Below are 13081 nucleotides of genomic sequence, written 5' to 3'. Positions count from 1 at the left end.
TGTGATTTAGTAAATTAATGGGTGTCTGACTCTGCAAGGACAAAAAGAGACTAATAGGATCCACATGAATGCATTACAATTTGCAGTGAAGCCAAGTGTCTGGTATAGACATCGAAACTTTATTTCATCATAAACGCTGGACGCCAGCGATGCGCTTCAGAGATTGAACCATAAGATGAGATATTTTTTAAAAAAGCACAAATTACAAGAATAAACTGAGTGATATACTATACGTTTGGTCTTACTGCAGCTTATTGTAAATGTGTTGAATTTTGCTAAAGAGTGTGTGTGAATGTCCTCCAGCTGTGTATTATATTCTAATTTCAGTTCAAGTAAATGACAAATTTTACAGGGAGAGAAAAAGAAATCCAAACTTAAAGTGTGGGTATTATTTATTTGTAGTTCTACAATATTTAAAGTTATTAATTGAATCTCGCAGCCAACTTTGTTACAAGAGGCCAGAGTTCAGGATGCACACACACACGCATGCACGCACGCGCACACACACACACACACACACACACACACACACACACACACACACTGCTTACTGGATTGTAAAACCAAAGTCCACTATGTTTAGATTATATTATTTGTTCTCTGAGAGAGAAAAAAAGATGCAAACAAACAGCAAAACTCTTACTTTCAGTGGTAGACTTTCCTATGGACAAAGGAGGGCCACCAGTCCCCACCCACCCACTAAAATTTTTATTTATTTATTTTAATTGAATATATGGGGGAAATTATCCCAAGACCTAATGCTAATGGTTCATCTATAGTAGGGGTACCGCTGCTAATCCTGGCAATGCACTTCACCTTAATGTGTTCATCAGTGAGCAATCATCACCGATAAAACATGCCTGAGCGTTGATAGGTATGATGAAGTGTATGTGGAAATTGTTAGAGGCAAAAGCGGTCTGGGGCATAGTAGAAGAAAAAAGAAAGATGTAACTTGTTTACTTGTGTTGATTTCTAATTAGTTGTTCTTCTTCTTTGTAATAATTAAGAGATAATTATAATTATATATTTGTTATTATTATTAATAATTAATTATTTATTACTTGAATTGTATTTACTTCATTTTATTATATTTTTAAGGCGGTGCACCAGAGTGAGCCTGCCTATAGGGCACCAAATGTGCTAGGTACGGCACTGCTCACAATTTTTAGATTACATTTTTTGTGGTATTTTGAAACATTGTGTCATTAAACCGGAGCTAACATTTTTACAGCTTCACCAACACAATTACTAAAGAAATAAGATATATTTAAAGTTTTTAAAAAAGTTAATGTAATAATGTACACTGCACTGTTCTGAGTCTTGGATTGCCACTGGATAAAGAAATGATTAAGTAACCATAGCACTTCTAAAGGTTAAGCATTCCAATTCTGAGAAAGTCCCCATTCAGTTAACGACAGAGCCCAAGTGTCTCAATGTGCTGTTGTTCAAGTTGGTTCAGCAACAATAGAAGCTGTACTTTTCTTTTCAGTCAGGCCCATTTCCTTTCTATGGGATACACAGCCATACAGACTGAGACCTGCTGGGCAAAGATGGAGAAATTTGCTTGTCATGAGGGACTGAGCTCATTGGTCCAGCTCACAACAGGGAAGCCAATAACAGGTTTGCAATATTGACTTTGTCAAACAAAGTAGCACCCACCCAGAGGAAAATGACAGGAGGAAGAAAAAGAGCAAGATTAGGTGGTCAGGGGGTGTAGTTAAAGTAATATGATTGTATAGAGTCTAATTGCCCACTTTACCCTTTCTTGTATTATAGTAATTGGGACAAGAATACCAAGAAGGCGGCCTCAACAAATTATTAATCCTAAATTCAAATAATAACGTCAACTAACAGATTGAACTTCATGATGTGCAACTGATGACTTGATCTTAAAGCATATTAACCAGCCGACCGGTGCAGACTTAAAAATTAGCTGGAGGTACTTCCAAAGAGACATGACATTCGTCAAATAATTATAATCATTGGCACTAAGGCTTTGCGGTGCAATAAAACACATTTCTATTCGTTTCTTCTGACATCCTCATCTCATCTCCTGGCGCATGTAATGTTATTGAGCAAGGAGAAAGAAAAAGCATTGAGTGGGAGGAAACATCTGTTTCATCACTGCTGATTAAATAGTCTCTTTGTTCAAACCATCAAAGTTTTGTTTTTTTTGTAAGACATCCATGCTTTCTGTTTGAGGGAAAAAAACAATGCAAATATGTTGATAGGCTGCATCTACACTAGTTGTCATGTTTGCTTGTGTCAAGGCGGATCTCTTAGCTGGATGGCTGACGTACATCTGACTTACAGAACAAGCCTGCAATGTGCTCTGAAATCATTAGCAGGCCACAGAGGCTGTCTGTGCCCAGGGTGTGAGTTACACTCACACTATTTTGATCCTTGGTCAGATGACACCGGCTCTTTTGTCAAGTTATGTGTGGAGAATGCTTGGGAGCTGAATGCCACAGCTAGGACAGTGATACTGAGCTGGCACACAAGTCTCCCTGTGTAACCCTACTGCAGGCATTCACACACACGCACACACACTGACACACAGAGCAGGACACATGTGCCCACCCTCTGCACCCCATCCTATTGTTGAATAGCCCTGTTCTCCCTATTTCTGACTGCCTCTGCCCCTCCTCCTCCTCCTCCACTATCCCGACTATATGCAGTTTGTCTGTTTATGTCCCTCTTCATGTTTCTTTTAACCGAGAAATCAGGCCATTATTTCCCAATTGTCATTCTCGCAGGCCAATGACAAATATAGTAGCATTAATGGCTTCTGCCTTCTTATGTGTCAGTGTTTCGTCATTGCTGTGCCCCTTCAAATACAGCGGTGTCACATAAAACACTCAGGTCATGCTGATTTTACAGCACCAAGGCTAATCTATTGTTTTTATACATAAATATTTGACTATTTCCCCCCAAACTGCTACTGCACAAGCAGTGACGTCACAAACGTGACATACCTACACCCAGAGTGTGGGTGTGTGGGTGTGTGAGTGTGTAAAGACAAACAAGCCTCTGTGCAGCCCTGGCTGTGATTTGTCTCTCAGAGACACCCGTTTCCTCCTATCAAGGGGTTCCTGTGCAGCCAGTAAGCCAGGATCACAATGGGAGTTTTGTGCTGCGTGGGTGCAGGGGGACACGCTCAACAGCTGAAACCCGGGAAGATGGCCCCTGGAATGCTCCACAGCAGTTGCTACTGTTGACTAATCGGAATATGAGAACTGGGGAAGGTGATCTTGAATGCAAAGAATGGCGCATTGAAGAAGCAGCTGCTTGTTTTGTCATCTGAATGACCAAGACAGCAGAATGGGTTCCCGTTTTGAAAGGGGCAACAAAATCTGTATCTTAGCTTGTGTAAAGTGAAACCTGTGTCGGCTTCCAGAGTCCTAGGGGGATGTGCCTGTGTTATGTGAGGGCTCTGTTTTGGAACAGATAGTAAATACATAATTCAGCAGAGGACCAGACACTCTGTGCTCCCTATTCCCCCTCATACAGCCACTCCATTTAGCCCTGGGCTCTGATCTCTGCCTGGCAGAGGAGCAACTTTGTCACTGGAGAGTAAGATGGGGTGGGAGACAAAAATCATAGGAGGGGAAATGTTGATCTGGATCAAGCTAGGGTGTCGAGATGGTAGAGAAAACATGGAAACAGGGAGAGGAAAAGAGAAAGGAAAAGCATAAAAAAAGTGGACAAGGAGAAAGAGGATGGGAAAGTGAGATTAGGGAGGAGCAAGGGGCAGGGTATCTTTTTTTTTTTCCGTGAAAGTTCACATGTCAGGCTGGCAGGCTGCCCGCGGCATACAGCCGAAAAATCTATTTAACGTCTGCTTCACAGGGTGACAAGAGGGTTGATTGGCAGAGAGCAGAGAGCCGCTTTTGATCATGTGTCCTAACAAGCGATTCCAGCTCATGTCTCTTCAGCCTGAACAGATCTACATTACCTATTCAAACAAAAGTGACAGACCAGAGCGCTGCTCCGCTGGGCTGGTGCACCACGCCACAGGCCAAGAGAGAACACACACACAGGCACGCATGTGCACATGCACGAGAAAGCTCCCACTGACACATACAGTAGTATGCAAGCACACACACCAAACTGTATCAGATATGTGATCAAATACTTAGAGATAAGTAGCTTGCTGAAATGTTGACAGAATAAACAACAGATTTTTAAAGGAAGTGGTGCACAGGAGAGATGCTGTGACTGATGTTTGTCCAGTGTGTCCTGCCAGGAGGTTCCTGGCCTAACGCTGTCCGATAGGATGGTGCACTTGGTGAGAGGCTGCGTAGAGCTATGTGAGGAGAGTGCCTCAAAATCTGCAACCACGGCAACTGGATTTCCAGCCCTCATTGCATATGCATAGAGTCAGAGGCTCATGCTCAGATCATTATAACAAAGATTCCTATTAATTAGGTGGGATAAAGCAGAACCAGATGACATGGCAGCTGGGATGAGAGGAGAGGGGAGAAGGGAAGGAGCTGAAAGAGGAGGGGAGAAGGTGCATCAGTCTGTTTGGGGGGGGGGGGGGGGGCAGGGCTGCGTTTTTTTATATTAAACCGATACGTATTATACCGTATAATACAGACAGAATGTAGCAGAAAATGTCTCTTTAACGCTACATTCAAGCTGAATTTCCAAAAATAAATCTGTTAGTGCTATTAAGCACCTGCATCCAATTTCAAGCAAGCCTCCATGTGGAGTCAGCAGGGGCTGTGACACTGACGGGGGACAGTGTTACAACAGAGTCAAGAGTTCATCAGTGCTAATCAGACCACAGGCTTAGAGCTGATCCTATTCTCTTCCAAAGCTTTCACCCATCCCTGAATCTCATTACATGGCCTGTTGTAATAGAGCATAATGACCTGGGGCTATGCACACAATGCCCCCCCCCCCTCACAAACACACACACACACACACACACACACACACACACTCAACCTACTGCACAGTCATTACACAGTGATAATACACAATGTTGCCAGGGGGATTACACTTATAAATAGGGGAAAGGTGATAAAGTCAAATGGAGAGAAAAAAAGAGGTCCAAGTGATAACACAGTAACACATACAGTACTTACGTATGACCTGTGCCTGAACACAATTAGTTCACAGTGGCGCTCTGTGTTGTGCTGTTTTACGTTGAAAGCAATGGTTAGGTTACCTGCCGCTGTAATAGGGGGAGTCTTTTCTCAGTAGCCATTAAATATCCTTCTACCTGAGATTAATAGGGGGTTGCAGTTAGGTTGAATGGTGGCATGGCTCCCCTTTGCTAAGCTAATTAGCCATGACTCTGTCAAAGAGCTCCAGGTGTTGAGTATTCTGCTTGAGCACCTACTATATCCACTCTGTCGGGTTTTAAATGCTGTAGTATTAAGGAAATGCATCCTCTATGTGCTTTTTTGTACCGCATGTGTCTGGTTTTTTTCTTAAATAAGAACTGGAAAACAATAAGGTTATAGATGTTATAGATTATAGCTAGAGATATGTGAAAAGAGTACATTGTCAGTTTAACAGCTGTGTCCAGTGTCCTAAAATCACACCTGTTCACTGGCTGTATCATATGCAACAGTTTCCCAAACAGCGTCAGGGAACTCAGCTTTTATGGTATACTGTCATTCTAGATGCCATAGCTATTGTAGTTTTAACAATGATTTGTTTGAGAAAGGTAGACTTAATCATAAAAAATGTAAAAGTGTTCTCATTTACTGTTAGTAACTGTATCCATGAAAAGTAATGCATTATATTTTGTAATAATCGCATGACCCATGTAATTGTGAGCCAGGAGGCTGCAAAGGAGTAAGTTAGGTCATGCAGTATAAAGAGAACAAAGTCCACATAGAGTAGGGGTGGATATCACCATAAGATACGATATTATCACAGTATTTACGTCATAATACAATATTATAGCGATTATTAGGGTTTTGCCATTTGCCGAGGATTTCAATAAAATGTTTTGTGATATATTGTTATTTATTAATTATTTGCAACTGTAAATTATGTCTTCCCAAAAATTTTTTGTCAACATCTGTCTTATCTAATGAGATAAAGTTTTCAGTCTGTTCATCTCACTTCAGTCATTTTTATTGCAGCAAGTTGTATCTAATAGAATGAAAAAAGTTATTTATTTTGTCATCCTAGTAGGCTAACAAAAGATGGATTTGTATTTTTAATGTTAATAATTTATATAATAAACAATACTTGGCGTCCGTGCATAGAAGTGATATTGCCACAAGAAAATATTCCAATTCAATACTCTATTGATTTTTCCCCACCCCTATTAGGGAGATGGTAGGACACAGGACTTTAACCAGTGAGACTGGTGTTTGTGTCCCGTGTGAAACCAAAAGTTATTTATTGAGTTATTTCAAGGCTTTTATACACACAACCTCACATCATGTCATGTCGTTGCTTTACAATAAGTATGTAATGTTTTATTAACTACAAAACATTATGTTAAAAATATACAATGCAAAATCGTTGTTAACTGTTTTTTAACATACTCACCAGCCAAAGTATGAGGGAAAGCCAATCCCAAGATTCTCTGGTTTGGCATGTTTGCCTCACTATAGTTGCGTATTTTCAGCACTGTGTCTCTTGGATGCTTGTTGCTTACAGTGTGGCAGTACGGTGTGTCGCTATCTTTTTATAAAGCCCTGACCTCACCTGAGCACTTTTGGGGTACACGCTCATAAACATCCCAAACACAGAAAATAAGAAAACACAGGCAAAGGGCAGAGTCTCTGTAGAAGAATACACCGCCACACTCTTCTAGTGGGTCATAAGAGATGATTTAGAGCGATTACATCTGTACGAGTCCATACATTGTTTTTTAGGAAGATCCTGCATGTATACCTTTAAGTATGTAACGTGATAACATCCAACCTGACCCTTCTCCTAAATGTATCTTAACCAGCAGGGCTGCTGATACCATTAGATGTCATAGGATTGTATAATTGTATAATTGTATAATTGTACAATGATACATTTAGCACTGAATGGTAAATATTCTTATGGAACACAGCTCAATATAATCTGCCTACCCCTGTCTCAGCAGACCTCTCAATACAACAAAGATGACACAAAAGATACATAACTGCATCCCATTCTGTGTTGGTTTTCCTGGCAAGGACTCAACAAGTAGATACTGAGCCCAGGGACATCCCTAAAAGCTAAGACAGGAAGCTTAAACCCAATTACCCGTCCTTGTCTTAGGGGACGATCATAAAGACTCAACACACAAAGTATTTTCTATGTTGACTTGCACAGTATTGATTCATACTTTAGTGCATTATATAAAACTGTTCTAATTGCATGTGAACCAAATCAAGGTCACCTTGGCTTTTTATAATGGTGGCTATTTTTCTTTTTCCCCTAATACTTTATACTGACATTTTTAACTCTTGACAAGTGCTGTCTGGAGACTTATCCATAAATAATGCATTTACAATACCTAGTAAATAAACATGGGGCACAATCGTTAGCCCTGCTGGCAACTGGGCCTAATAGAGCTTTTACAGCAAAGGTGACTATTCAGCTAAATGCAGTGCTCGCTGCTGGGAGGACATTTTCATTCATTAGCACAGTCACAAGCACTTAAAGCACTTTAAGGACCAGAAATGGAGAGGAAGGGTGGAAGGATAGAGAGGGTGAAAGGGTACAAATATATAGAGATGGAAGGATGGAGGAGATACTGAGCACCGCCTCTGTTGTTGTAATGTTTATAAGGCATCCAGGTCAAATAAGGAAACTGGACAATAATTTTTCTTTGAACAGATCCATACAGTAATAGTAGAAGAAGTAAAAATATAAATTTATTTGCTGAAGCATTGTATTTTCCTGCTTAATACTACTTAAAGGTCAGTTTTACCAAAATTGCACCCACTTAGCCTTAACTATTCACATACTGTGTTTTAGTTTATTTTTTTTCTGAAAAGGTGAGATATCCGCTATCACCAGCAAGGCCCCAAATGGGGGGTCTAGGGAGGCTCGTGGCCCAACTGGAGAAAATAACTGGAGGCTTGCATTACTGTCTTGAAGAGACTGTGGTGTGCTCAACTTTTTAGGTTTGCACAAAGCTAGATATATCGTGTTAAACTAAACAAACAAACCATGTCAGGTTAATTTGTCAAGGAGAAGGCAAAATAACCCTTTAAATCTAGGCTAATTTTTGGTGAGGGAACAGTTAACATGGTCATTTTCAGAGGTTTCTTTTGAATTTTCACCTCAAGATATCAAAATGAAAATGGGTTCTGTGGGTACCATTCAGCTTTAAGAGAGACCCACAAGTCTTTCTAAACTTAAGATGCGAGTTCCCAGTAAATGTTTTCTCAACTTAAAATGTTATCTGTATCGGTTTTAGTCGCTACACATCATAACCAGTATTAAGTACGAGTTTGTCAAAAAGCACTTCATTAACTCTCCAAATTAATATAGTTTCAACTAGCCTACAGACTACAACAGTATAATAGAATTCCTGAAATTTAGTTATGGCTTTTTGTTTTGGTGTGTCATCCCAAGATTATCAGTGGCCCCATCTGGCCACTGCTATCAAAAAATTCTGGGGGTGCCACTGGCTACTGCTGCAATAAAAGAAAAGTGATTGAAATTTGTTAAGTGTCCCACAGCATTAAAAAAAAATTAAAAAGTAAGAAGCACCAGATTAGATAAAGACAGTAAACACTATTTTGAGACCATGTCCAGGAAGCTTTTTAACCCAAGGCTTCCACAAGTGTACACATCACTTTTTCACGTTCCACATATGAGCAATGTACCGTGTAAAACTGCACCACAGACCATTTGTTTTCCCTCTACACTCGAGGTCACAGCATTTATCCTCAGTCTATCAGTACAATGAACTATCTTGACCAGACAAGGAAGCCCAGAGAAGAATGGTAGCAGATGGTCAAGAGTCTCTGAGGACCACGGTGATCCCTACCAGTCAGGCACCGAAGCAGCAGAATTAGACACAACAGTTGTCATGCTTAGATAAGCGATATATTTAGCTCATCTGTTGCTTGCGCCATATTACCAGCATCATTAAGACAACAAATGGTTTCTCCAACCTTGTTGTATGTTCTTTAATAGGTTAATCCTGCCTTTTTTAAATTTCCAACAGTATCTCCATTCATAAACAAAAACATTCGATCAGGATCTCTCAGAGAGTTTTTTCCTTTGGCAGTTTAAGAGTCCCTCTCCCTCGATTTTACAGTAATCACTGATCATCACCACTGAAGCTTCCTCAAGTGCCCTCAAGAACAGAGTACCTCTCAGTTCCTGCAGCTTGGGGACAGCATGCTGAACTTTGGGAGGCTCTTGTCTTCTGCTGTGTTCCCTGCTCGGAAACTAATTTCCCTCAACAAGGGAGTTTATTTAGGTGGCGATGATACACAGCGCATGAGGCAGACCAAGTCTCTATTATTAACAGGAGATTAAAACAGCTGTATGGCACTCTAAAGCATCCTCTCTTCCCTGCGCTAACATACGGCCCTGGATTACAAGCTGCACTTGACCATTTAAATTACTGCAACAACCAGCCTTCACCAGCTGGGGCTCATTACCATAACGCTCGCCGTCGCTACACACAGCACTGACAATCTCGCTCTGAAAATCAACTCCGAAAAAAGAAGCATGTGAAATATATTCTTACCTTAGGGTAAAACAAAGAAGTGGTAACAGCATCGCTTTGCTTTTTTTTTATGAAACAATATTTGTTCTGTGAGGTGCTGTGGGCCGATGCTCTTTTGTGTCGTGGGATCAGCCTGACATCCAAGACCAGTAGCAAAATACTGCAAATTTCTAATATTTATGTTTGTTTATGTAACAGAAAACTAGAGCACTCAGAGGAAACCTTCGAGAAAACATGAGAACTCTTCATAGGCAAATTTATCTGCTGTTTTGCAGTATTATGAGTATTAATTGTGATTTTAAAAAGGGGCTTTTACCTTTGGATTTTTTGCTAAAATATCAGTCATCATTAGTTAATTTAAAAGGCATTGATTGCAGTATCCTGTCATTCATATGCATTCTAGCATGTTTTGAGTCTTTTCTTCTGTCATTCTTCTTTTTTGGGGGGGTTTTACCTTTATTTTGACAGAACAGTCACAGCATAAAAGGGGGGAAGAGAGGGGATGACATGCAGGGCCAAGGGCCAAGGCCAGAATCTGGCCCCTGCACATGTGGTGCATCTGGTGAGCCACTGGGCGCCCCCTTTGTTGGACATTTTGACCCATTTCAAAAATACGAACTTCTCTAAATGATCTCATATTTCTAGGTGTTGAGGTAAATACAGACTGATTGTTCCCTCTTTTATCACCTGAACACCAACACAAATAATCAGTCCGCACATCAGGACGTGGCCAAATGATTATCCGGTGAGAGATCACCGAATGAACACTTAAAAAAGAAGTGGCAAATTATTTTTAGGCTAACAGAGGTCTAATTTATTCGTCTGATGAAGTGCTTAAGCTAAGAGCTCCCCAGACACTAAATGAGACACATGCATTCCCAAGGGGGTTTAACATTTGATTGGATGTAGTTATATTACTACAGCCCTAATTAAGAAGGGGGATGTGTTTCAGCAGCTCTTTCAAATATTTGTTTTTCCGCCATACTCTTGATAGACTGCAGGCTGTGGGAGGGAGAGCTGAGCAGGGTGAAACGGGGTGCAGATATGACATAGACCTAACAGTCTTATCACAGAAAATGATTTTTTTCTTCTTTTCTGCATGCAACTGAAGGAAAATAAAAACTCTTCATAGTGTGTTGAATAGGATGTGAGAAGGGCTTGGGTTGTTGTGGGTAGCAAACTTTGATGAATAACTGTGCTGAGTGAAAAGTGTTCAGTGTAGCAAATTTAAAAAGAGGTAATGTTCCTGGCATCGGGTCAGCACTATGAGTTTTATAGTTTAAAAGTTTGGCTTGGCATGCCAGAGGACCACACTTATGCTGAGGTGCACTGCCACACAGTCTTTGTCACATTGGAAAGGGTTCAGAACAAACTGGAAACAGCGTAACGTCAGTATTCCCAGCCTGTATTTGCCCGCACGAGACAGAGAGATACATGAGAAAAGAGGTGGACAGTCAGGAAGCTAGAAAATTATGAGAAAGAAAGAGGGAAAGTTTGGGAAGATGAGGTGCACTTAAGAGGAAAAAGGTACGCCCATACACACACACACACACACACACACACACACACACGGGGAGTCATACCGTCTTGCTCTGTCTTTGTCATCTCCTCCAGTTTCTTTTGCTTCAGCGTGTCCACTACGTCTGCCAGGCTTCCTTTGCGGCGCTCTGGAGTTCCAAACGCTGATCCGCTCAGCAGGTCACTTCGCTCCCGGGCCCCCTCCTCCGGCTTGTGTGGGGAAGTGGAATTGTTCCGGAAGGAGTACAGGGAGCATACTTTATTGCTGTCAGATTCCTGTAAGACAAACAAATGTTGTGAGGGGTGGCAACAAGGGATGGGATTTGTATTAAATGATGAAAGTGTTTCTGTGTTCTGTCAGGGCTCCATTGAGCGTTTTGACAGTTTTTTCATTCAAATGCAGTGATTGCTACATTTTTGCAGCTCAGGGGCGATTTGGCCGTATCAAATAGCTCCTCTCTGGCTTTCATACCGTAGCTTCTGTGTCTAGCTTTGCTGGTAAATGAGATATGACAAGTGTAAAAACTGAGATGAAATGATGAAGTACACTTTCATAGGGCATATCCATAATGTGCTCTTTACTTTTCATCTGCAGAGACTACACAGAGAAACCTCCCAACTGTAATTTCTCAAATTGCTTTTGAGTGTGCATTTGTGTTAGGGTGACTGCTGTGTAATTTGTTCATTTTCTAGTGGAGACCTATTCTCAGCTGAGTGCCTTGAGCCATCGTAAATCTGTGTCCTGTCTCGAGCTGTTGTTGTTTTTCAGTCCCACCTGTGTATGGTTTAGTATTTAACTAAGGGTCCTGTCTCTGGCTGAGTGGCTGAGTGCTCCCTATGCACAAACAGAGACATGAAGGAAACAGGGAGAAGAATGGGAGCGAGCTCAAGGGTAGCGGGGGAGAGGGAGAGAATACGCTGCACATGGGAGTGTGTAGTCAGCACACAGACCATGGCTGAGGGTTGCGTCTGACAGAAGGTGGTGTTAATTATGGTTTGTGGAGTCTGAGAAAGCAGAAGGTGGCTAAGCAGCCAGGAGTTTGCAGCCTTAAACGGGGGAACAGTTACCTCGGATTTGAAGTGAAGTGAAGGGAATAAACCTGACACAAGTCTGTATCTGCCAATCTATCATGGGCAAGTCGGATTAAGTGTGATAACAATGTCATACAGCAGGGTTAAATGATAAAGCCATGTCTGAAGCTGCTGACAGTCCCAAAAAAAAAAACTCAGGAATGCGGTAAAGGAATGTTGCCAGTGCCAATTTCTCATCCCTGTGTTGCATGTCGAGCTCCAGGCAGAGTTGCAGCGGTGTGTAGGGTAGTCTGGTACCAAGCGCCAGGGTGGCACGACCTACAGGCCTACTCCACACCTCCCAGCCCTGTGCTGGATGATTATGCAGTGTGGCAGACAGTGGAGAGTGCTTGAGGGGAGTGGAGCAGTGCTGGGTTAATCAGCTGGCGCAGGTTCACGGCACAGCCCACACAGACGCATGGCACAGCAGTGGAGTCAGGTAATCAGCAAAGGCAACACTCTCATTCCTTTCGCCTTATGCCTTCCCCTTTTCTTCTCTCCGTCTCTCCCTGTCGTCCTCCATTTTACCTCTCCTCTCTTTTTGTGTCCTTCCTCTCGTATACTCTTTGAAGTGAGAATGAAGGGTTTTTTTGGTCATTTTTATTAATTTCCCCATAATTTAGATACAGCTTGACTTTTTGTCACTGCCTTTTTTTGTAAAAACATTTTACAGGTGCTACACAGAAAGTAATTAGTAGTATTACAACATTTATAATTGATTGAGAATAGATATTGGTTGTATTTATAAAATCTGCTTTTGTCGCACATCATAAAACATGCTGTTAAGACTGCTACTGTCAACACCAGAGTGATTCTTTGCCTATTAATTAGCAACACTGTCAGCATGCACAT

General features: G+C 41.4%; 1 protein-coding gene across 7 annotated transcripts in view; it reads right to left on the bottom strand.

Annotated features, from left to right (window-relative positions):
* The window catches only part of sox6 (SRY-box transcription factor 6), a 153855-nt gene that overhangs the window by 87560 nt on the left and 53214 nt on the right, over positions 1–13081 (bottom strand). For all 7 annotated transcript variants that reach the window (XM_042483805.1, XM_042484184.1, XM_042484034.1 and 4 more), the window contains one exon: positions 11224–11434. In XM_042483805.1, the coding sequence (XP_042339739.1) occupies positions 11224–11434 (211 nt within the window). The remainder of the gene's footprint in view (positions 1–11223; positions 11435–13081) is intronic.

The sequence above is a fragment of the Plectropomus leopardus genome, chromosome 1, assembly GCF_008729295.1.
Source record: "Plectropomus leopardus isolate mb chromosome 1, YSFRI_Pleo_2.0, whole genome shotgun sequence".
NCBI classification, from domain to species: Eukaryota; Metazoa; Chordata; class Actinopteri; order Perciformes; family Serranidae; genus Plectropomus; species Plectropomus leopardus.
The sequence above is the reverse complement of the archived record's forward strand: the minus strand, read 5'-3'. Positions and strand labels throughout refer to the sequence as shown.